We start from the raw sequence: 25,960 nt of genomic DNA on the forward strand, positions 1-25,960 counted from the left end.
AGGTGTCTGCCAAAGGGTCTTCGTAGGTTCCAGTAAAGCTTCATTATTGGAAATGTTAACCCCTTCAGGAGTGGGAGTTTGCAAAACGTTTAATAGCGTGTGAGGATTGTCTTGCACAAGCTCTGCTTGTGTTCCCAAAGAGACACAGCCACGCTCCTAACTAGATCTTGAAAAACTTTGAAGTCCTCAGGAGAAGGTGATGTTGACTTTGGTGCGGTGGCCTCATCTGGAGAAGAGGAAGAGATATAGATAGGGGACAGCTAAAAGCTCCTTTCCAGTCTCCTCTTCTTCTGTGGGTTCCATTAGAGAGAATTTGTAGGCTTAGAGAAGTGTCAACCCTAGGCACTAGAGGAACAGGAGAAGGTGACATTCTTCTGGATTGAGTAGCCGACAAGGTTTCTAGATATTTTAGGAGCAGGCCAAGGGGCCCCAAGAAAGCCAGGGTGGACAGTCCAGTCTTTTAACAGACCACCATGGAGGAACACCAAACTGGAGCAGCCCTATAATAAAGATCTTGCTCTAGAGTTTGGGAAATCTTTAGAACACTGACAGTCTGGAGACCATCATGACAGAGATATGGGTCCAGGTGACTGTCTATCATGTTCAAAGTCTAAAGAAGAGGAGATGCACCCCTCTTCAGTAAAAGGAACAGCAGTCCCAGGAGGCGTTGGAGCAAGTCTTGGCACCTGGTGTTATCCCAGAGGAACTGATGTTGACGATGTATCTGACCGTGCTGGTGGACGGAAGCGGTCGGAATGCAGATAAATGAGCGAACATTGACAGCTCCCGCAGCGCTGATGCAGTACACACACCCATGAAGCGGACGGAATTGGCAGTACCACGGCGACTGTAGACAATGGTGTCAGTAGTGCCACTGAAATGGAGGCCACTGAGATGGGGACTGGACGATGCAACAGAGGAGAGCCCAGGAGAGGGACACACCAAAGGTCTTTTACTGTGAAGAATGCCTGGGGCAGCGAAGACACCAACAGCAGAACTAAGTGCTCGGCTGCTAAAGCTGGTAAGGTCTGAGACAGCTGTCTTGCAGGTAGGGGTGAAGGCACCAGTCTCAACAGCCCCTCTGGTGCTGGAGATAATGGTGTCACCTCTGATGGTAACTGAGTGTCGATGCTTCCAGCCAGCTCCTGAATTGGCCCTGGAGGACTTTTCAGAGCCTTTTTGTGAGGGGAAGAATGAGACTTAACATTTATCCATCTCAGAGACTGAGAAGGGTTTTGAGCACTTCGAGGAGTCCTCTGGAGACAAAGATGAATGATGTTTCTCACCTGTCTTGGGCTTAGAAACTGGGGCAGCTGGAATGCCACTCCTCGTGGACAAACACTCCATTGCCTTGGGGTTGGGCACTGAATGGTAACCTGTGACCTTCTCAAGAAGATGTACTTTGAGGCGGAAATCACTCTGCTTTTTTATTCTCATTGGGAAGGAGGTACAAATAGGACATTTGTCCCCACATGCACCTCACCTAAGCAGTTTCAGCAACGCTTTTGTCTGTCATTAATAGAAATCACAGCCCTGAATGTGACAAATTGTTCAAAACCTGGGGATTTCAGTATAATTAAATCCACTAAATTGTAACTACACTAAAACTAACAGTAAGCTACAACCACACACACACGAATAATTTTTTTTTTGCTTTATGGCTGGCTAACTGAAGCTCAGAGAAAGACAGGGTTCTCCAACTCTTGCCGGGGTGGTGAGAAGGAACTGAGGGAGGCAGTGCCCAAGCCCCTTTCATGCCATCACTTGGCACATGAAGACAGCGGGATGCGTGTGCCACCAATGGGTATGGGAAGTCTCTTGCTCGAGTGCATTAGGTGCACACCTACAGTGGAACGTATACATAGACAATCACACAAAGGAAAACATCACCTACCAGAACTATTGGCAGAGAATTCAGGACCAGAATAGGAAGGTAAGGGAACCTTTCAGACAGGATAGCCTCAGGTCTTTTTATTAATCCATTCCACAAACCCAGTGTGAACAGGGGGACCAAAGGTTCCCAGGTGTACTCCAAGATTCATGACCTTGTGAGATTACATCTCCAAGTCACGGCAATGTGAAGTCATGGCAAATAATGTCACTTAAATGCCTCAAAGTGGCATCCCTGACTTGCAATGGGGTGGAAAACAACAACAGCTATGAACTCTAAGCCCCTATTAGAAATATATACTGCAGTAATAACCTCCACAAGCTGCAGTTTATCATAGTGTCAGTAGATTATTTACAAGGGATTGCTGTAGTATATATATATATATATATATTAGAGAAAGAATTATGGTGTACACAACACATGTAAAGCCACTAGCTATTCATCTGGGCAAGCTTACAAAGCAGGAGATAAGGGATGGGGAGAAGACAGATACTGCCACAATGGAGGGAGAAAGGAAGCACGAAGCTATGGAAGTGGCCAAGGGGGGGAACAAAGCCATATGCACAGAGGAACTCTGCATACACCAGAAGCAAAGGTTTCAGAGTAGCAGCCGTGTTAGTCTGTATTCGCAAAAAAAAAAAAAAGGAGTACTTGTGGCACCTTAGAGACATACCAATTTATCTGAGCATAAGCTTTCGTGAGCTACAGCTTTATGCATCCGATGAAGTGAGCTGTAGATGATGAAAGCTTATGCTCAAATGAATTGGTTAGTCTCTAAGGTGCCACAAGTACTCCTTTACCAGAAGCAAAGAGTCCTGCAGAGAAACAGAGTGGATAGGAAGTCTTTCCTGTTTAACAAAACTACCTTAAAAACTACAGCTCCCAGAATCCTCTGTCACACCAGCAGTTGGTATGAGGTCAGAAAAGAAGCTGCGCTCAAAAATGTTTGTCTGATTCAGGTCTCCCTGCAGTATTTAACGCTGCTGCCTTCAAGCGTTCCCTCCCACTGGCTCCTTATTGATGCCTGGCCCAGGCATCTAAGCTGTCAATCTCAGTAAGGCAGCTAAGTAACTGGAACAGCATGACACAGGAGGGGCGTTGGTTATAAATCCAGCACTGATCACCATCAAAGCATGGGGAAAGCTCTTCCCTAAAGATGCTGCACAGACACCAGCAGCATGCTTGAGCTACCCAGCTGCTGTCGCATGGACTCTCTCCAAATGTCTCTGTGGAGCTGGACTTGTATTCACAGCACGCCCCAACAACTAGAGAAGAAGGGGGAAAGAGCTGAAACGGAGTCTGGGCTACACATGGGACTTGTTGGTCCCCACCAGCATGTGATCCCCCTACTAGAGATATATTCTGAAGGTGCGGATATATTTACAAGCACTTTAAGGTCCTTAGATGAAATGCACGCTATAAGACAGAAGGAAAGTCATTGATAAACAGTGCTTTTTTATCAATGCCATTCTCCTTTCTCAAACCCACCTGGACAGCGAATAAAGGCAGAAGTAAATGCCGCTTAGATCTTTTTATAAAGAACAGCAGCCTCAGAGTCATGGCCCATTCTCCTCTTACCCACGTAGATTGTAACATCCACGACTACATGTGAACTCTTGGCCTCTGCATTAGCTTACAAAAGCCAAAAGCCCCAGGCCAGGTCTCGCTCCCATGGAAGGTGCTGTTCAGACCCACATAAAACTATCCTAAAGCGGCACAACAGACCACAAAGTCTCACTAAACATAGTTCCGAACACTGCACGCTTAGCAGGACGGAATTAACTTTTCAGCTCCCCGGAGCTTTATTCTGGTTTGTTCGTTGGAAGAGAAAGTGCCATTTTTGACACAGTGGGTGAAATTTATAATCAAAGCGTCCCAGCACAGCCAAAAGGGTGAGATACGGAACAACACTGTCAACATGGGATGCTCAGCAAAGCAGGAGAAAACGTTAAGTTAGAAGGATGGCAGCAGCTGCCAATAAGGACAAAGGCGAGAAAGAGCAGAGTCCAAAGGACTTGACCTGCAGGAAAGGTCTCTTTGAGGAGGGTCATATAAATACAGCAGGGAGAAGAATGCATAACCTTTGCCCGGATTTCCAATCTGTGAAGGAGAGGAGGGCTGGCACTGATAAGTGGACATGAATAATGAGCAGTAGCTCTGCAGCAGACAAGCCTGCTTTGGCTTTCTCTCTCCAATCCCTCTGGCACCATATCCCACAGGGTCTCCCTGGCTGACACTTCCCATGAGCAGCTAATACTCAGAGGGATGACTTTCTACAAGCAAAGTGGGCTCTCCTCCTTCTCTACCCAGAAGTGGTTCCCACACCACACTGGACCTATCGTCCAACACCACTGTACAGCCCCTACTCAAGGTGTGAGCTAATATTCCCCCATCTACCCATTCCCCTTCCACTGTTTTTTACTTTAGTCTCATTTTGTTTGGTATCTCAAAGTAGATGGGAGAACCTGGCTTCTCAGGAAGTAGACAAAGAATCAGTAAAGGAAGCTGGCAGCAAATAGCAGCAGCTGACATCCTCCTCCAAGGTGAGATGCGTTTCAAAAGGAAGGAGGTTTAATTATTCCTTCTCAAGGACATTTTAATCAGAGGCAGTTGTGTGAATTCTGCACTCTAAGCTCATTCTCTTGCTTGTTCATAGCTCTTTTCCTCCCTCCTTTCGCTCTCTCTCGCGCTCTCATTTTCTCCCTCTTTTTATTCCCTTTCTTTTGTCTCCCCATGCTACTGCCCAGCCCCCACTTTCCGAGCTCTGGTACGGTGCTCTGTCTCAAGCAGAGCAGAATTTATCAGGGGAAGCATGTATCCAATCTCCACTCTATCTGAAGACTCCATCTGGCCACATTAAGAAAAGAAAGAACGAACGAACCAACTGGTGTGGGGGAGGAGGGAAGGGAAAGAAGAAAACCACAGCTGAAACACAGAAGGTCGTCATCACCTTTACGTTTCATATTTCAGTTGACAGAGATCCTGAGAAGGAACAGAATGCAAATAAGCTCAGCATCCAAATGAGACACTGGTCTGTGCTGCAGCCCACCACGATTCTCACAACAAGGGTTAACTGCAGAAGCATTTCCACAGTCTACTACCCGTGGGGAAAAAGGAAAGCTGGCTTAAAGAGCAGCGCTACTGGGGGGTGGGAGGGGGCGACTTCAGTCATAGGTTGAGAATGTGAATCTCTGGCACTTATGTGTGAGTCGCAACACCTCTGGCAGCCAGGTGCACGAATCCTGGTGCGATCATGCAGGTCCTTTCACGCTGGGAAGCTGTAGATTGAATGCTGGCACTTATCCCCGTGCTGTGGGCCTCGTTGCGCTAGGATGCTGGATGTGTGAATCTTGGCACGACTGTTTAACGTGTGGATCCAGAAACCCTCAAAAGCTATCAGAATTTGGTGTTTACTCTGGACAGGTGTTAAACAGCTTTTTAAATCTAGCAACTGTCAACGGTTTTGGCCAATCATTACTGTAAAACCGAAGAACACCGACAATATAGGTAGAAAATATGAGTCCTTTTTGCTGTATCATTTGTTTCCATTAAGCAACTGTCGTCTTCCTTAGAGGTCTTCGATTCTTCGCAGAGCCAGTGGGAGCAGGAAATGGCCTTCGCCCTTAGGGCATCTCAACAGGCAGAAGTGCGTTCCGTCTCAGAATGTAGGGTCTGATCCTCTCCATTGAGGTCAGCTGGAATTCCACCTTTGACATCAGCGGGAGCAGGATCCTATGTGGCAGATGTGCCAGTGGAAGTAGGATGGAGCCTGCTTTCTTACAGCTGTGGTGGCTCAGCAGGGCTAAGAGGACTAAAAATGTAACAAATGCTCACTTGTCTCATTGAAGTCAGCAAATCGGAGACGTATTCTGTGTAAGTCCCGAGTGGTATTATTAGAAAGCTTGGAATGGGCAATAGGGGATGGATCGCTTGATGATTACCTGTTCTGTTCACTCCCTATGAAGCACCTGGCACTGGCCACAGTCAGAAGACAGGATACTGGGCTAGATGGACCTTTGGTCTGACCCAGTGTGGTCGTTCTTTTGTTCTAGGACTCTGAATACCCACAGGCAGTTGTGGAGTAAAGCAGTGGCCTTTTGACGTAGTCACGTTTCTTGAGAGTATACTTTACAGTCTCTATATTTTCAGTCAGTGATTTGACTGTTAAGCATTCAAAACAGGATTTTCAGTTCATCTTTAACTAGGTATAGGTGGAAATAACATAAAACATGCAGGTGGGAATTAATGAAAAAAAATGTATTTCCACTCTAACATAAGCAGAGTAAGTTTTCAGGGCTGACAAAAGGACCAATGAAAGCATGGCGGACCTAGAGCCTTCTACAACAGAAACACATGCAAGGGCAAGGGGTTGACAACTGTACATGTAGACTTATACATCTGTCTCTCAGATCCACTGGCAGCAGGGATAGGAAGAGGGGGAAAAGAGAGAGAGACAGTCCACTAGAACAAACCCTCAATGAAGCAGCAGCAGAGTATTCAGCAAAAAATTATCAGAACCCCTCGCAGGTCCCCACACTTCAACTCTTCTGGGGCACCAAGGCTCAACAGAGCAGAAAATATCAGAGGATGTAAGTGGGTGTAGCCCCATTCAAGTCAATGGAGCTATACTGATTTACACTGGCTTGGAATCTGACCCATGCTTTTCACAGCCGTCCTGCCCATGGGAAGCTCCCCTCACCACCTCACCCACCCCAGCTTAGAAATGGCAGTGCCTATGCTTGGCTCCAAGTTGTGGCTGAGGAGAAAGGTAACGAAGCAGAGAGCAAAGCATGCTGGGATGACTCACAGAGGGCCATACCAAACTGAGAATGTCTGCTCGTATCCACCGTCATAGCCAGGCTCCCAGGAGACGTTGGCAGAGGTCATGGAGACCACGACATGCACACTACACGGGGCATGAGGGCTTGTGCCTGAAGGTAGAGAGAAACTCAGTGTGAGAGGCAAAACAGAGAGAAATATACATACACACACATAGGGCCAGTCACCAGAGCACCCAGAAGAATGGCAGCCCTTGGACTGTGGAATTTATGATTGTTTAAAGACAACAGGAGCCTAGAGGAATGGGAGCTTCTTCTTAGGAGTGGAAGGACGTTTTCCCCTGCCTCTGTGCACTCAGAGAGGACTTAAAACTTTACTTTCGGGAAGCAAGATCTGTCCCATTGGAGAATGCATCCAGATAGGTCAGTGGTGCCGACCACCTCTATCTGTACTGGTGGTCCGACAATTCAGAGAAGGGGCCCATTTTAAGCACCCGCTTCTCCCAGCAGAAAGCATTACTGGGAAACATGCAGGTGTGCTGGGCACACAGAACTACTGCACACCTAGCCTTCTCAGCAAGCAAGTCCATTAATTAGAGGAACCACAGAGGAACATACTTTAGTATCTGGGAGTTCACAGGATTAAGAAACCCTCGAGATTTAACCAAATTGTCTTCTAACTGTGCTGCGGCAGGGGAGGACACACTTGGCCAGCGAGGAGGGGAGCCCTTCAATCTGCCTCAGGACGTGGCCGTAATAAAAAGGACAGAGATTTAAAGACAGCACCACTGGAGTGTGAAATTAAAGGAAAATGTTGCTCTTCTTTTCATGAGAAGCGCCCCTGAGTAATACCTTTCAGACACACAGCTTGGCACAATCAGACAGGAAACATGAACCTCTCCTGACACAGAGAAGCGCACCCCCGCCTCCAAATTATCCAACAGCCAATCCATTTACAAGCTGAAAGCCCAGGTAATCGACTCCAGGACCAAACAAAGGGTACATCAACACCACATATTAAGGTGTGACGGTAGCCCATCAGGGACCCTGGGTATGTGCTTGGGTTACTAACCCGCACTCAAGTCCAGGCTGCTGCAGCCTCAGTCACATTGTTACCTGCAGTAGCTAGATTAAAGCTAGCGCCGGTATGCCTACCCACGCTACAATTACACCTTCAATTGCAGTGTCTATGTACCCAGCCGCTGGAGATGCAGGGCTCAGATCAATTCAGAATACAAAGGAGGGTAGGGAAGGTTGGGAGGGGAATCCAAAGACGTTTTCCCCACCCTCCGTCCCCACACAGACTTACGGGCTAATGTCCTGCGAGGAGGGCACCTGAAGAGACTAGTGTGGTCTCTCTGTCTAACCTCATCCCTCCCACTCAGCACCTTTTCCCACCCCTCAGCTGCTCCTCTGTTTCCCCCCTCCATCACCAACCTCCTTTATTCCAGCTCAGTCCTTTCCTCCCAGTGATCTCTTGGTCTGCTTATCCCCTTGCACGGCCTTTGCTCTCCCACCTTCTTGACGACACCCGCTCCTTCCCTTCTATTTCCCCCTCCTCCACCCTTCCCTATTCCCCTTCAGTTATCCCCTCTTGCCGTGCTCTCCCAAGCCCCCCCGACCAGCCCTTGGCCTTCTCATACCTATGACTGTAAGGTGAGTGCTGGCAGTAATGCTTGCGACCACGTTGGTAGCGACGCACTCCCACTCCCCATGGTCATCCTTGCTGAGGGATCGGAACTGCAGGGTGCCACCTGGAAGGGTGTTGTGCTTGCTTCTACTGGGCTTCCCTACCTTGAGCAAAGAAGAGAGAGCAAAGGGGAAGAAAAACAACAACAACTCAGAAGCACATTGCACAGCAGCAGCATGAGGTCACACTCTGGTAGCGAGGCTCTACGTGCGAGACCCACAGAATACCAGCCGGGGGTCAAGAGGCTCCAGGCTCTCCAGCACTTGGAGCTGGCTACAAAGATCGGCAGATGGCAGCACGTTTATGGATTTTCAGTTAACCATGCCAATTAAAAATGGCAGGATAATTAGACATAAGGCATGCAGAACAGAGCCGTGTTTACAACTTGGCTACGTAAGCATAAACACACAGACATACGGACACCACGGACCTCTGAGGAGATTCAACCTGGGACGTTCAGCATCCAAAGCACAAGTCTCTCTAGCACTTGAGATAAAAGAGAACTCCTTTAGCTGCAAGTAGCAGGCTATTGTAGTCTCTGGTGCCAGCCACTAGAAGGAGATATGATCACACGCACTAAGCCAGAGTTTTATGTCAGTTAGGGTGAGTGATATGGATCTTTGATTGCTCCAGTTCACACTTTCAAAACCTAAAATGAGTAACCACTTAGTGTCCAATGGAGCCTGCAAATGCACCATTAAGAACAAACCTGCCCCATTTTAAAAATGTGATCTCTACCTTTCACTTGGTTCTAAGTTTGCACACCAGAGGTCAAATTTGTCTCAGTGGCAATGGTACAAGTGAGTAGAGAATATGCCTGTACACGAATGCTTTAAATAATACTCCGATTTACTCTTAGAAAGTAAACTGTATCCACACCATAGTGTTCCTCAGTAAAGGTTCAAAAGGACACATTTCACAAACAGGGCTACCAAGGCTGGAAACATTCAGGAAGAAAAGCCTAGGTGCTCTGTTTTGTTTTAATTACTGGCCTTCTATGCAATGTTAACTTTCAACACCTGTATATGGCTAGATTTTTTTTTGGTGGGGGAGCAGCGCGATCAACCGCCCTAAGTGGCTACCAGTGCTGAATCCAACGCCTTCAGTGGCCTCACCACAGAAGCCAGGTTTGAAGTGGCCGTAGCTTTCATGAGCCTGTAGAGTGTGTGAGGGCCTTTGGTTTTATGTTTTCTGATGGAACCCAGGTAAGTCCAGACTAGTCCTGACTGAAAACACTGGAGGATGACATGCCCAGGGATAATCAAGGCAGAAGAAACAGAAAACACCATGGGGCAGAAGGGAAGATGTTGAAAAGCAGGAAAAATAAAGGAAAGGATTAAAAGAAATGAAGGAGAAAGGAAATAAGATGGACAGAAAGATGCAAGTGTTCTAGAGGAGTGAGCAAATCACTTCAATTGCTCATTCTCTTACCCGCATCCACGGAGGTTTGCCCTTGGGCTACTTTATTATCTTCTGCCTCGAACCCAGAAAAATCAAGGGCAACGCCAGCTGTGCATGGTCTTCCACAGTGAGCTGGCGTACCCTTGCACTGACTGCCCCAACATAACTACTTGTTTGTCCTGTTGGGAGCCTTTCCATCTCCCGCTCTCTCCCCAAGCTAGATATGGTGTACTTGGGAAATCCCGGCCCTGTGCATCGTGTATGCAAGGCTGGAGAGCGCCACAAAACAGCAGCAAATAAAGAAGAAAGAGCAGTAAAAGAATGGAAGGCCCGGGAAGAAGGTCCTGCAGTAGGGACAAAGGGCTAAGCAGGTCCCACTGGTTTGACTGCTTTTCTATACGGAGAATGGAGACTTGAGAGGAGGGGCACGCTGGCTAACATGCAGAGACCTGGGAAGCCCACAGCGAGTGACTACATTGGTCGCTGAGGAAGGACTATTGGTGCTACTGGAAAACAAGAAGCTTGTGTATCTGGGCAGAAGACCCAGTCCAAAGGAGGGAATTCTCCATCCCTAGCTGCCACACTGTACAGAAGAAAGTGGGAAAAAGCTCCCCCTCAGGCCAAAATCCACCGGGCTATAATAGCCGTTATCATAGAGCTACCCTATGACATACCAGTTCAAGGGCCTGGAATTAGAACAGGATATCAGAACGCCATTATCATGCCAATGCAGGCTGCATCACAGGGGCACTTGGGGACACAACTGAGACAAAAGTAAAAATATTTCTTCCCATTCCAATTCTATGTGCCCTCCGGAGGTGTTAAAGTAAAAGGCTGGTTCTTTACCATGAAGAACCCATGTGTGGGCAAATGCCCCAGGCTGCAGAATATACATTCCAAGAGGAGACCAAAGCAGCTGCGGGACTGCACTAAAAAAGCCTGGTAGCTTCCACCGAGAGGGGGATACTTCCAAAAGTGCAGCCGCGGACCGTCACGGGGAACCCCTGCCCTACCATTGCCAACGCTTCACCTGCTGATGCAGTCAACGCTGCATCGTCCCAATCTAGCACCCCAGGAGGGTTATTCTGTCCTGCAGGTGGCGACCCCGGCAGAAAGGGTGGGGAAGCATCGGTGGGTGTTCCTGAAGTTGATAGCAGTGTGGAGCAGCCAGAGGAAGAGGGGGCGGGGGCCCTGTTCAGCTTTGCAGATGCTGCTGTGAAGGTTTCATGGTATTAAACACTTGGTTTTCAGGAGCTGGGTTTCCCCCACCCACCTGCGGGACAGGACAGCAGTGGTGCAGCCCGAAGCGAAGCAGCTGTACCTGCAGTTTGTTCTTACCGGGACAGAGAGTGTGGCTTCTCTGTCTGCAATATTCATCAAAAGCCAAAGGCACTGCAGATTTGTCTGGCAGGCCGGGTACCTTTCTCCAGGCGATGACAGGAAAGGGGTCTCCTGCAGCAGCACAAGGGATCAACAGCTCCCTCCCTGCCTCTTGTCTGTACTCCCAGCCTGGTAGCACCGTGAAATAGGGTGGGTCCTGCAGCCAAGGGAAAACTCAAGTAACTGTCACCAGACAATTGGCACGTGTACACACACACACACACACACACACACACACACACACACACACTCACTCCTTGAAGATCTACTCACAAATCAAGTTAAGAACTAGTGGGTTCTCATCAGGGCAGAAGGATTTAAATCACCTGGTTTGTTTGTTTGTTTTTTTTAATTCATTGATTTTAAATCAGGTTGGGGCTTTGTAAAATGAATTGAAAAGGTGGGCTGCAGCAATTTAAGCTTATAGCAAGTTATAAATGCTGGGAAAATTTCTAGAGGACCACTCTGCCCGGGTGTCATCTCTGAATTGTACATAACTAAATGTGGGGGAGAGAGGGGAGGACCAAAAATATTGGAAATTAAGGCCCTGAATTTGCAAACACTTCAGCAGCTATGTAAGTAACTTTTTCTTTATATTGAAAGCTGTAACAGGTTTACAAATCATTGCCATGTAAACATTAAAATAAAACGTTAACCGTTACAACACTCAGCTTCTCTTTTTGTTAAAAAAAGATGATGCAGGAACTTTCCTCACAAGAACAGTCTTGTGGACTTCATTGGGAGTACTAATGGACTTCAAGTTAAGCATGCGCTTAAGTGTTTGCAGCGTCGAGGGCTAAAATTGTTTTTTTTTTTATAAAATCTTTTAGCAGCAAAAATCTTTGCTTCAGTGGTAATGTATTTTGACTCAATACGTTAGCAAAGTTCTTGTGATTTTAAAAAAAAACCACAAACCAATTTTTTTTCAAAAATAGGAGCCTACGCCCATATTTATGCACCTAAATGTGGGATTTTCAAAAGCATCTAAGTGATTTGGAAGCACAAGTCCCATTGGCTTTAAACTATAAACCCTGATGAAGATGTATAATCCACTTCAAAACACTCCAGCTTTCTTAACTTGCAAAAGTTCAATATATAGGAAGGTAGTGTTGGTCACAAATCTAACACAGGCTATTTGCTAATCAATTTTGCTTTTGAGCTTGTGTTTTTCCACACAGTGTGACCATTACTGAGGGCCCGCACTTACTTCTTTCAGCACACATGAGCACGTGAAGTATGAAACTTCCTCGTAGAAAAAAAGGCTATGTAAAAATCTGAAACTTATAACTATTCGAAAGCTAGCTAAACAAACAAGTACAAGCCATCCATTGCAGCAATTAAAGACTGTACAATGGAAAGAACTAGTGACATGTACTTTTAAAAAAAATCATTTCAATATAAAAAATTCATTTTTTTTAAATCATAATTTTTATCCATCCTGATTTTTATAAAATACATGCATGTACTCCAATCCCCAGCAACGCCCCAGAGAACTTTTCTTTGGCATGATAATGCCATCATTAAAGAAACTACTGAAAGTTTTCTGATAGCAAGGAATCAAATGGGTATGTTACCTTCAGTACCAGTCGGGCAGCAGGGGACTGGCCCATCGTACCCAGGGCGTTATAAGGCACACAGGTATAAGTGCCGAGAGCTTCCTCTGTTACCTCCTCTATTCGGATTGACCCGTCTTCCAGCAGGTTCCAGCCAGAATACTGGAAGGCCAAGAGAGATGGGAGTTACCACAAGACCAAGAGTAGTTATCGCTTATCCATGGTCCCAAAATATCCCCTGAACGTGGTCTTCAATGCTTCTGCGAGATGTCCAAATCTTAATCCATTCTCAAGTTTATTTGTAGTAACAAGTCACTGTAATTTCTGGGCTGGAGATCCTGTGTATTGTCTGAGACCCTTTATTCCCTTTTCTGCTCTCACCTTGCAACACCTTCAAATACAGCACAGCTGCTAATGACAGCTCCATATCACAGATGGGATCCCCTTTGCAGGCCAGACAAATGGGACTTTCATGGTCAGGAGTTAGAACCTCCGTTCCTTGGTTGCAGAGTTTCTAACTCCATAAACTCCAAAACTTTTCTTTTTCAACTCCTTGAATCTCTCTAGATTATGAAACACCCAAGAAGATGTCAACCAGATAATTAGAATAGTTTCTTCTGGCCCATTCGGACTAGATTAGTATAATGGTCTCCCTTCTGGGCTTCAAAAAAAAAAAAAAAAAAAAAAATCTATGAATCAACACATTCCTTCTCGAGTCAGCCACAAAGCAAGGCTACTCCAAGCATAAAAAACACCTTTAGGAGCAATGGAACGTCCACATGGTGCACACTGTTCTTCAAAGCATTCCAGAGCTCCTTACCCTCTATAGCTTCCTACCTCCACAAAGCAGAGGCAAAAATGGTCTCATTAAGAGGTTCAATTTTATTTGCAGTGTGACATCCTCTCTTCAGAGATGGAGAACACCTGTACTGTAATCAGGCCCACCAAGGCCATCATCCCAGGCACCAAGGCGGGATTGCTGTCTAATTCGCTGGTGAATAGATTTTATCCAATCTAGTTTCTATTGTTCCAAGCAATAAAAGTGTCAGCACTTCTTCCGGGAAGAGTACTCCAAACCCTACCCAATCTTGATCTCAGGAAGTTACTTCCTCCTGATGTTCAGCTTGAGTTTTCTTTTGCTCAATTTCATGCCATTACTCCTGGTCCTTCCTCCTCAACCACCCTAAACAACATTGCTGCCATTTCAAGATTTGTACCGCATCACGAAGCCCACTCAAGACGTCATTTGAACAAATTCTTTTCATTCTTCATGTTGCTGCTGCTGCTACTCTGAAATTCTTCCAACACTCCACAAAATGCTGATTCAGCTCCTCAGCAGTGGGGAGAGACACAGAGTTTGAACTTAACGTGACAGCTGCTGAAACCAATTTCGTCAACCATGCTGCAGCCAAAAGCAGATGTGTTTTTTACTAAACTAACATCTCTCTGGAATATAACCAGGTTTACGCCAGGTGCTTGGTGTCAAGTGGCATTGAAATGGTTAATCCCATCATTTTGCTTTTGCCTATTTGCTGTGTACAGGCTATGGCTGAGATTTTGATACACACCTTCCATTATGTTTAAGGTAAAGTATCTAAATCCCCCCAAACTACTTTGAAAAAAATCTCCTGAAGTAACATAGCATCTCAAGTGTTTTACAAACATGAGATATCTGAAACAACGGTTTTAAAAGGAAAACAAAGTGGCAATGTCCCTACCTCCAGGAATTTACAATCTAAAGAGACACTTAGAATCACACACAGAACAAGGGTTACTTTCGTTGTGATTTCATCCACAGGAAAGAGTCTCTTCTGAACATAGTGGGTTTTAAATACAGCTTTAAAAATGTTTGTAATCATTTTGAGACTACCAGCTGTGATGGCTAGTTATAATGGATCTATCTGAATGGTATAAATCTATTGCTATAGGGAAAGTCGTTGGCACAGGGCCCTGGTAATGGGGTATGGAATACTTAGCCGGGGGCACTAATTCAAATACACTACCCAGCTCAATAGTGTTCAGAAGTCATTACTATCAGCAGATGAATTGGTGGGGGTCCCAGTCCATTCTCTTTTGTATCCCCATTAGAAAAAAGTCATCAGCACAACTGGGCCTTTTTTATTCTCCTTGGAGAGGTCAAGGACTCAATGCGCCAGAGAAACTGAACTCCTCTCTGAAACCTAGCAGTGGACCCAACAGGGCAGGGTTGAGGCAATATGGGGGGTGGGTATTGGCACGGGCAGCTCCTGTGCTGTGGACAATGGATGCCTGTCTCCAGGGCTACTGATACAGGACCTCCCACCACCCCTTTTTTCTGGTCTTGAAATGCATGCAGTGCCCAGGTTAAAGGGGACAAGGAGGGTGAAAAGTTATCATAGGACTGGAAGGGACCTCGAGAGGTCATCTAGTCCAGTCCCCTGCACTCATGGCAGGACAAAGTATGAGATAGATATGGTCTAGATAACTCAGACAAAGAAATTGAAAGGAAACCTTTCCCCAAAGAATAAATGGGGCAAAAGTTTATATTCACAACTGGAACTTCTGAATTTCCTCCAGCTGACAGCAGCCATCTTATCGAAATCACATCTGAGATACCCATGCCATGGGTGGCTGATACCGGAGATGACAGGCCATGTTCTAGATCCGCTACGATCCCTGGTTTGAACAGTCAGAACAAAAACTTTAAACCCTTTAATATTTAAACAAAACTTTAAATATTGAATGTTTAGTTTAAATATTAAAGGCCTGAAGTCCTTGCTCAGATCATTATACCAAGAGCATAGCAGATGGAGACTCTTTAAATGGGCTTTTAACATCAGCCTCCCATAAAACCCTGAGTCGCCAAAGTGGTCACTTTAACAGCAATGCTGGCATTAGGTTCGTGAGGTTTAGATACTGCACCAACAGGAGCCATATGAGAACCTAGGCCGAAGACTCCATGGTATGACAAGTTTAACTGGCACATGAAGTCCAGGGTTCCCCCTCCTCGCCCCCCTCCTGGTGGGAAAGGTGGATTTACAAAGAGCTGCCCCTAAGCCTGCCAATATTGGCAAAAGAAAGCAGGGGGTGGCTATAAACACCCACAGGGGGGTGAGTGAGACGGAAGAAGATTACCCATCCCCGCATCCACAGGAGGGCATACTTTTTCAGTGGAAGAGGGGTTACTGCGAGGAAGAACCAAACCATTAAGTCAAATTCACATGCCTTCTAGAAAGCCAGACACAAGTTCCTTTCCCCTACTTCTTCCCTTCATTCTGCTTCTCTTTCTCCAGCTTGCTGGGGTTTCTTCAAGTAAAAAACACTTTGTAATTGTTAAAAAGAGTTTTCCTCTGCAGCCTTTGAGACAGACCACACCTCTTCCCTCCCCGTCTCAACTCAGCATTTCTTCCCTCTCTCTGGCCAAGTTTATTCCCACCCTCACTTCTCCCTCCTACTCTACACTACACCCAGTCTTCTAGGGATGGAGGCTCTAGGAAATATGGGCCCTGATCATCCTCCAGGTGAAGAAGGCCAAGTGGCAGAATGACTCTGTGGGCATCACCCTGTACGTGTCAGAGAGTTGAGAGCCCTGGCACTCAGCACAAATGGCAGAGTTCTCCTTCAGGTCCTCTGTTAAAAATATCATGTGTCTGCCTTTTGCAGTGCATAGCACTGAGATTTGTTCTGGGGCAGGATGCTGGCACCTTCTGTTTAACTGAGAAGGGAATACAACAGTGGGAGGAGGTTGGGACATGTACAAAGAAGTGGGCTCTGGGAGGTGCTAAATACCAGCAGCTCAGGGCTCAATCCTGAAAGGTGCTGAGCATTGTGGTCCCAATCCAGCAAAGCACTTGAGCACCTGCTTACCTTTAAGCCCCATGGAGCAGCCCAGTGAAGCAGGTTCTTAAGAGCTTTTCTGGATTGAGCCCTTCATACCCAGCTTGATTTTTAAAATAACCACGAACAAGGGGAATAGGCAATCTGGGCATTTCAATGAGTTGGGCTCACCTACAGGGCTAAAAATAGCCGTGTAGATGCTCCCGCTCAGGCTGGAACTCAGGCTCCAAGACCCCACCCGCCTCCACATGTTACAGAGCTGCAGGCCAAGGGAAAATGTCAACACTGCTATTTTTAGCTCCATAGCACAGCCCTGCAAACCTGAGCCAGCTGACCCAGGCCCCAAGACTCGCTGCCATGGGTTTTGGTTTGGGTTTTTTTTTGCAACACAGTCGTACTCTAAGCACGTTTGTATGATGGTCCCTATCTCCGGGCCACGAAAGAACAGGCAGCTCCTCCCACAAGCAGACTTCCACTGCCACATGCTTTTGGCACCTTGGCCCCTGATCCCAACAACATCCCCACCTGACTGGCCCACTCTGAACCAGGTGCCACAACCTCTCCCACTGGGTCCCTGTGGTGCCCTGGCCTGACCAGCTCCCTGTCGGCCAACCAACCACCGCACAGAGCTTGGAGAAGGGGAACAAGGTTGAAGGCCAGCCCAGGTTGTGTCCCCCTCAGTCCTCTCTAGTTCCCCTGGCGCTTTCCTCCTTCCAGTGCTCTCTCAGCATGGGGAGCCTGCTGCTGCCACGGGCAGCCCTCAAAGCCCCCTACAGAGGCAGGTGGAAGAAGCCGTCTCTGGTCTCCTGCCCCTGCAGCACAGCAGAGGCAACCATGGCAGCAGCTTGGGGGAGGAGGAGGAGGAAGGGAAAGGAGAGGGAGAGAGAGAATGGCTGACCCCACGTATGCGTGAGGTGCGCGGGTAGTGAAGGGTACGAGGGAGTATTTCATGGGCTGACAGGCTGTTATAATTTTGCCTGTCCTCAAGCGGACCGGTCAAGTTGGTAAGCAGAGACCGAACTGGGGACTTATCTCCCCTGCTATGATGGCTGAGCCTTCCCGCACAGCTCCCAGTGACATGCCTGCCTGCCCCCATCGACTCCAGACCAATGGCGGCATGCAGCCGGACCCTTCCCCGTCGCGCCCTATGGCGTCACCATTTGATGCGTCCCCCATTTCTCCTTCCACAATAGCCCCGTTTGTCTTCGCCCAGACACAACTTTACCTTTTCGACTCGCAGGGGGCGTCCGTCTTTGTTCCACTTGACGAAGGTGACTGGCGGTTCCGCCTCCACCGGACAGCGGATGTAGCCATGTATCCCAATGGGAACATACAGGATGGGTGGCATGTTCACCACACGGGCGGGATCTGGGTGGAGGAGTAGGAAGTTATTTTGAATAATCTTGCCCTTCGTTTCCCGCCTATCCGCTGCTCACGAGCCGCATGCAGCTCTTTTACAGTTCAAGTGAAGCTCGCAGAGCCCCCATTCTCCGCCTACCAGACTGGGGAGTGGGAAGGAGCACAGGGCTTCTGCCCTACAACAGGGTGGTGGGCCTAGGGGCTTCTGCCAGAGAAGACTAGTGCCTGCTGGGGGGTGGGGCACACAATGTAAAGGTTCGGCCCACCCCAATGGCTTGAGTCACCCCCCCCCACCCTTTCTTACCCTTAGCAGCCCCTCCTTGCAGCTCCCTGGTGTTCACTCCCCATGGAGAGGCAGCAGCAAACAGCTGGGAGGGGCTGCTGCTTTAGCTCTGCAGGAGACGGAGCAGCTCTCCCTGCAGCTCCCAACTGTCGGCCACTGCTTCTCCCCATGGCCGCAGCTCCCAGCAGCTGACATGCAGGGAGGGGACCTAGCGGCACCATGTAACCAAGCAGGGCCAGCAAACCGCAGCAAAAATCTGTGGCGGCATTCCTTCCTTCCCCCGCACATCATCTCTGGCTTCTGCCCAGCAGAGAGGGAGGTGCACAGGGCGCACCTCCCGCGGGGCTGAAACCCCAAGCCTCAGCAGGCACACCCCAGTTCTCGAACTATTGAAGACTGTCGTATGCGGCTCAGAGGACCAGTAATTTTGGGCACCCCACTATATGCTCGTCACTGTACCTTGGTTTGGAAGGGTCAAGGTCATCATTATGAGTTCCAAGCCTAAATGCTAACTCTGCAGCATCCATTACCCTCTGGCCCTGGAAGACCATTATCCTTATAGTTCCATTATCCTCTCCGAATCCATTAAAAATATTTAGAATTTCTATTAAGCTTTACCTACTCAAAGCATTTCACTTCGACCTCCCTACCTGAAGCTGCAGGCCCATGTACAATTATCGTTAAAAGAAAAAATACACGTGCAACGTAATTACAAGTGTCCTCACGGCACCATTACAACACTCCCTCTCCTGCAAAACCTAAGCTCCTTCTCACTCAACCTCAACCCCTCAGGCTCTGCAACTCAGTACACTGTTGGATCGAGGAAGCGGAGCAAGCCCTAGCGTCAAGGGTACTCCCCAGAGAACACAGGGAGGTAAACACACACAGAGCACAGTAGCAGCATGGGTAATCCAGCTAGAGGTGGCATGCAAAGGAAACACCACAAAACAAAGATAATCCTGGGTTATGCCCTGTTTTGCTTCTGCATGTCAAATCACAGCAACAATTAATTCAAAGCCAACGGCTAGCTAGTGACTCCAATATTTTAACAGAGGTGGTGAGGCAAGCTGGGAGCCACAGGTTGTCAAACCCCCGTTTCTGCCCACCATATTGAAGGGATAGGTATTTACACCATTCATTTCACAGATCCACAAAACCCATGCAACTTGGAAATAGCTCATGAAGAAAATACACAAGGGTTGAAAGAGCATGAACCACTGGGGAAGGAAGAGAAAAAAGGGCAACAGCCAGGAGGCCCCTATTTGAGGGGGTAAAGAGAGGGGCAAGATCGGAGAGCTCCTCAATTGAAAGCACCTGGAAGGAAAAGGCGTTCCCCTTGAAAAGGTGATATAGCCAAGGGCACAAACACAGTTTCCCAACATCAAATTACAATCCCCAGGTGCTACTTAGCTACATGTAACTCCCACCCACAGTATATGCATATGAAAAGAGGGAATATCATTTCCCCTCCCTCCCCCCCTTCTCCTTTTGCTGGTCTAGCAACCCAATCACTTGCTTAATTTCCAGTTCCTCCCCTGCCCCCCAAACATTACATAGAGAGGAAAAAAGTCTTAGAGGGTGTCAGTAATTTCCCAAGACAAGCACAAAGTGGTGGGACTACCCTGCCATTGTCAGGGACTGGGGGAAGGCAGGAAAGCTTCATTCTAAGATTGATGGGAACATGAACAAGTCAATGGGAAAGAATGAATCCTTGCTAGTTGGGTTTTGGGGCGGGGTTTGTTAGTTTCCTTCCTTCCCCATCTCCAGATTTGATGGCCGGCTAGAGGGGAAAAACAAAAACGAGAGAACTGCAGAGATATTAAAGGCTGGAAACTGAATTATTAAAATCCATACAAGAATCTTACATTATTGCTTTTTGGCTGCGTCCTGGGGCCATTCGGTACTGATATTTGCAGGAATCTGGGTGCACATATGTGAAGCAGGGGAACATGGGGCTGCTGAAGGTGTTTTTATTCCACAGGCTCACTATCTGACATTTTTAAATCCAATCACTCCCTCCAAACTGCTAATATCCAGCCAGGAGTTACCAAGGCCACGTGACTGTGGTAGCCGCATGGTAACCCAGATTAGAAAGTAGTTCATCATATGCAACTTGCTTTATTCCCACCTAGTTTAACATCATGTCTTAGGAAATGTAATCAACAAGACTGGACAGCTCCAGGGATCAGTAATGGCCTACAGAGCCTTTCACTTCCAGGTCACTGGCTGAAATCCAGCCAGGTTCAGTAACAACCAAAAGCTGTTCCCATCAAACAGCTGCAACGGTGGCTTGTGTGAAACAAGTCGGTGGTTTCAGTCCAGAGTCTAACAGAGAAGTGACCACCAGGATAATTGCCCACCCACGCCTCTTGTTGAGGAATCTTGGCAGAGAGGCTAAGGACTTAATGGGCCCTGGAGACCAAATTCCCCACCTACTCTCCCCGCCAATCTTAAAGTTGATCCTTCCAGATGAGAGATGAAGCTCCCTGACTGAACAGCGTATGGGAAGTTTGTGCTGACACTGCCCCAGATCTGCTAGGTAAGGAGGGAGAAAGGATTGCATTCTCCAAGGCCACCGATCTGGCACCTTTCACCAGCACTAAATTTACTTCCAAAAAATAGTTCTCTTTCAGTGGAAGAAAGTTGACCCGTGTGAAAATGAGGCGCTCTAGCTCACAGCGCATTAGCAAAGATCCCAGAACAAGGATAAAAGCACAGGTGTTTATTCCAACCAAGGAACTGGATTATTGTGAAGGGACGCCAAGCAGGCCTTGGAGCTTTAAATGACAAGGTATAAAAAGCCCTCTCCACATCTCCAGGACCCAGGTGAAAGAAAAAGGTGTGCAAACCCCACCTTTGTATGCCTGCTCTCCAGGGGCGGCTTCTGATGGTTATGAGCCTTGCAGTGAGGTTTGGATCAGTGGCAGGACAGATTTGATGGTGTGAAGCAGTATACCTTCCCAAAAGCTGAGGTCCACCCAGATGCCTCTGTAAGCAGTCCCTAAACTTGCATCCTTTTGAACAGGGCACTTCCTGGGGACAGTTCCCTGGCTCTGGACTTTGCTTCTCTGTGATTTCATACAAGAGAAGGAACTGGCTTCTTAGGTCTCCCAGCTCCTTAATGCATGTTTACTAATTATCCATCCATAGCCTGAGTCTATTGGCCTTCAAGAGAAAGCCTAAGGCCCATCGGTTTGTTCAGACTTTTGCCTCCCCTTATAAAATCAAATGCTATAGTCTTCTATAGAAACAGGCCAAATCAACTCAAAAGAACCTAGCTCTTCTACAGCACCTTTCATCAGTGCATCTGAAAACAGTTCACACAGGAGGTCAGTATCACTCGCCCCATTTTACTAACGGGGAAACTGAGGTACAGAGTGGAGAACTGACTTGCCCAAGATCACCGAGCATGCCAGGGCCAAACTGGGAATAGCACGCAGGTCTCCTGAGTACCAGGCCAGTGCTTCATCCACTAGGCCACACTGCCTCCAGCATCACTCTTGTAAGCAACAGTCATTTGGACCCTTACCACAGAAAGCCGTAGGAGGGGAGGCATGCTAAATGTGAAGACATTGGGAATAACATTCCTTTCCAGAGTCCATCTCTCTTCAATTTATTTAGATCAGTTACTGCTTTGTATTTAATGTTTTCAGGATGCCAACACACCCGGAAGACAAGGCAGCATTAACAGGTTTTTATAATTATGCATAAAAATATAAGCGTGCACACACACACACACACAGTCACGGCCCTACTTCCCACACAGAACAAGACGGAATACAACTGATAATCAAGACACACTATTATTAGCGTTCACAGCCATCAGCAGCCTAGTCCGATACTCTGGCTGGCATTCAAAAGGCTGGAGAGTTTGGAACCAATAGTAATCTTTGCACCCAGACACATTAAAAAGGAGCACAATCCCATCTATCAGTCTTAGGCATTTCAGTAAGGCCCATCACCATCATATCTGACCCCAGTGAATTAGATCTACACAGCATTGCCCAGGACAGACATTCGCAGTGGTTCTACACACTCTCTCTCTCCCCGCCCACAGATAGCAACATCCCAGACCACAGCTAGACTGTACAAGGTGCAATCATTTATGCCAGCACAGAGTGGGTGCAATCTCTAACTTCCTGATCGAATACTATTTTACCTGCACTTTGCAGTGCGGTAAGTGCCGGGACAAGAGGCAGGGCTGTGGTGAATCCGGGTCCGAGGACCCTGCATGGAAGGTTTGGGGTATTTTTTATGTGAGCGTATGCTAGCATTTCCTTACCTTTGGTTAGGGTGCAAAAACTTTGGAATAAAGACAGGTCAAATGTTATGCTTCAGGGCGAGCAGGGACAGGGTGTTTTGAAAACGTCTTCCACATTGTGGATGCTAACAGGCGATGGGCACCTAGGCAAGGAAAGAATCCTACCCACCCTGCATGGCATCAAGCTGTTAGCTGGGAGCAGGGTATTCATCTTCCTCTGAAATATCAGCTACTGACAGCATACTGTACTTGATGCATCAATTGTCTGATTCATTATGGCAAATGCCAGGTACCATTGCATTAAACAAAGTAATGAACCCACACACTACACCAGCCAGCCTAGTCTCATCAGACCCAATAATCTAGTGAGATTTTATTCCCCTCCACCTCACTCCATATGTTGCTGTCACGTCACAGTAACCCTAAAGGTTACACTGGGCCTCTAGGCAGGATTGGGACAATGACATGATCAAAGCCATCTTCTTCCCATGGCAGGTATGGTCCTTAGATCCTGCAGGCCTCCCTGCCCCACCATCTCCACTCACACTGCACTGTCAGGTAGGCGGAGGCCGATGGTGAGCGGCCAAGGCTGTTGCTAGGAATGCAAGTGTATTTCCCAGCATCGTCTGGTTTGACACGGAAGATGATCAGCGTCCCATCAATCAGGATCCGGACCCTCAGTTTCAGGTCACTGCAGGGGGTGAGAAAACAGAAGGGAAAAGATGGGTAAAAGGGTAGGGAGAGAACTGGAATGAGGAGTCAGCACAGAGTTTCCCCTCTTCCAGGGAAGGGAGCGGCTCTCCGAGCTGGCCGCAGGGAGCTGTCAGGGCAACCCCAAGGGCAGCAGAGCTGCCTGGATGGGTGCACTAACCCAGGGTGGGGGCCAGAGGCGCAGTGCTGGGAGAGTATCCCGATTCCCTGTGGGACTGAGGGGATCTCTGGAACAGCAGACCCCTTCCTTTACTGAGAGACAGAGAGAACGGCTCTGCGACGAGAGGTGCTCCTCCCAGCATGGACCATGGGGCCGAGAGCCGAGCTTACTTCTTGAAGTAGACGTTCTCCTCCTCCCAGTACCAGGTGTAGGTCATGTTCCCTGGATATGCCTCGGCCTGGCAGGTGAACAGGGCATCCTGGGAGATGTTGACGGTGATGTTCTCTGGAGGGGAAACGATGAACGGGGGTCCTGAGGAAGAGCACGAGAAAACCAGTTACCTCAGCCGCCGAAAAGCTCCGGCCATAAACAGCCTCTCAGGGAAGAGGGAGCATCTCTTCCCCCTAGCACACAAGGTCCAGACACCTGTAAGCATCTCCATGCATTCAGTTGGCCTGGCTCCCACAAGACTGGCCTTCAACCCAGAGCCTCTACCAAAACACAACTAGCTCTTCGCACTGGGGCAATTCTGATAAGCCAAGGCCCTCTGGGAGAGAGGGATTAATGGGTGCCCAGCACTACCCTAGCAGAGGGCTCTGTCCGTTTAAGGCACACAGGGAGTGCTGTAAGAGGATCATGCAGGCGCAGCAAAAAGGGGAGTAGTGGGGACCAGAACAGGGTTAGACTCCAGAGCAGCATAAGCCCCGACCTTGGTCTAGATGGGAAGACAGAGCTTCCAGCTAGCTAGTCTCCAGCATCCTTCCCTCAAACTCCCCCCGCAAAGGGCAGTTTTAATCAGTCCCACAGGGAGAGCTCAGTGCATGAAACAGACGCTCAATATTCAGTCTCTAAGATCCCCCTTGGCAGGGGAGAGGGGAAGGAATGGAAGAAAGGAGAGGGGATGGGGGAGGGCAGCAGGGAATACAGACTGCTTAACAAAGCACCCTCTGCCAATGTCATCCAGGCTGGCACCCATCCTGCTGCTGTCACCAGGCCAACCACACTAACACAACACGCACGGCACCCTCCGTTAACCTCTCCATTCACTGAGCTCACCCCGGAGCTGTCTCCTCTCCTTCACCCTCTTTCCAGGAATCAGCACAGTGGTTTTTAACACCATCTGTGGTGAGAGACGGTTACTCAGTAGTGAGGTCCAGGAATCAGGGCTCCTGGGTTTTATTCGCAGCTATGGTAGTATGTGCTCTTTAGAGGTTAAAGCAAGGAAGACTGGGAGTCAAGTTTCCTAGGTTCATTTCCAGCTTTGCCACTGGCTTCCTAGTTGACCTTGGGCAAGTCACTTCATCTCAGATTCCTTCCTCCACTCCGTCTATGCTGGAAGGAAACAAAACAACCAGATACACAAACTTGTCCCTGTCTATGGCAGCTAACATTTCCTAACAGGAGGCATTTGCCCAGCGTAGACATGGCCCATGGGTAAAACAACAGGAGGGCAGGAGCAACCTGCCAGGAATGCTATGTGGATTAAGAAGAAAGAAGAAAAGGAGTACTTGTGGCACCTTAGAGACTAACCAATTTATTTGAGCATAAGCTTTCGTGAGCTACAGCTCACTTCATTGGATGCATCCGATGAAGTGAGCTGTAGTTCACGAAAGCTTATGCTCAAATAAATTGGTTAGTCTCCAAGGTGCCACAAGTCCTCCTTTTCTTTTTGCGAATACAGACTAACACGGCTGTTACTCTGAAACCTATGTGGATTAGTTAGTTAATGTCTGCAAAGTGCTTTGACGATGGGAAAGAGCGTAAAAGTGCAGAGCACTATTAAGTGCTTCAATAGGTGTGAAATGCTAAGCTCCCTTATCTTGCGGCAGAAATTGACCAAGTAAAAGATTTATAGAGGGAGAGGAAGCAGGGCTGCAAGGAAGACGAGACCCAGCAGGTGTCATCTTTATTCTGTACAGCATTTTCTGGTGTTTTGCAAGTCTTCCCACACTTCTTAAAAAATCATCAGAGCCTCTCTGTTAATCGGAACAGCCGCTTAATCCAAGAGACAGGCCATTCCCTGGGGTGCCCCAATTAAGCGGATTTTGCTTTAGTATACATGGGATGCAGAACCATTAGGTGCTAACACAGCAGATGTATGTCCTGAATTCTCACACATGCGTACAGTCTGAAAGGGGCTCTGGGCTCCTCTGGGGTGACAGCCCGACCCTGTTTATTAATAAAAAGGGGTGTAGACCCATCAGAGAAGGGATGACTGGAGTCCCACAATGCCACATCCCCACAGACAGGGATTCGCAGACTGAAACAGGGGGCTCGCAAACATTTTCATCTTGTGGATCACAGCTTAAGGGAGATTGTCTAGTGGATGTCTGAGCCATGCCTCTATGTGGGAGTGGCTCATCTCGCTCCCTGGCGATCACGTGGCATCCCTGTGGCAATTGCTTCTGGAAACCAAATATTTACGTATCTTTAGCTTCTTCTAATGCAATTTTAACAGCTGCGAATGAGAAGCCAGCACCACGTGACCAGCTGGCTCATCACAGACCCCCAGCAAATGCTCCATAGACCACACTATCAGCAGAGCTAATCCAGACAGCAGCATGAATCCACTGTCATGCTTGGAAGCCTGACTGACCTAACATAAGGTTCTGCATGTTACACAAAGGTTTAAAGGGAAAGTGGTGGGCACTGCTTGCTCCCCCATAAACGATGGGGT

At 47.9% G+C, this 25,960-nt stretch overlaps 1 protein-coding gene across 1 annotated transcript in view; it reads right to left on the reverse strand.

Annotated features, from left to right (window-relative positions):
- IGSF9B (immunoglobulin superfamily member 9B) overlaps positions 1-25,960 on the reverse strand; it is a 68,265-nt gene that overhangs the window by 23,901 nt on the left and 18,404 nt on the right. The window contains exons 6-12 of the mRNA XM_077839637.1: positions 23,454-23,595; positions 22,958-23,103; positions 17,735-17,877; positions 12,715-12,855; positions 11,181-11,297; positions 8,313-8,463; positions 6,711-6,822 (exon numbers count right to left, since the gene is read on the reverse strand). Of these exons, the coding sequence (XP_077695763.1) occupies positions 6,711-6,822; positions 8,313-8,463; positions 11,181-11,297; positions 12,715-12,855; positions 17,735-17,877; positions 22,958-23,103; positions 23,454-23,595 (952 nt within the window). The remainder of the gene's footprint in view (positions 1-6,710; positions 6,823-8,312; positions 8,464-11,180; positions 11,298-12,714; positions 12,856-17,734; positions 17,878-22,957; positions 23,104-23,453; positions 23,596-25,960) is intronic.

Source organism: Eretmochelys imbricata, chromosome 22 (assembly GCF_965152235.1).
Source record: "Eretmochelys imbricata isolate rEreImb1 chromosome 22, rEreImb1.hap1, whole genome shotgun sequence".
Classification (NCBI taxonomy): Eukaryota; Metazoa; Chordata; order Testudines; family Cheloniidae; genus Eretmochelys; species Eretmochelys imbricata.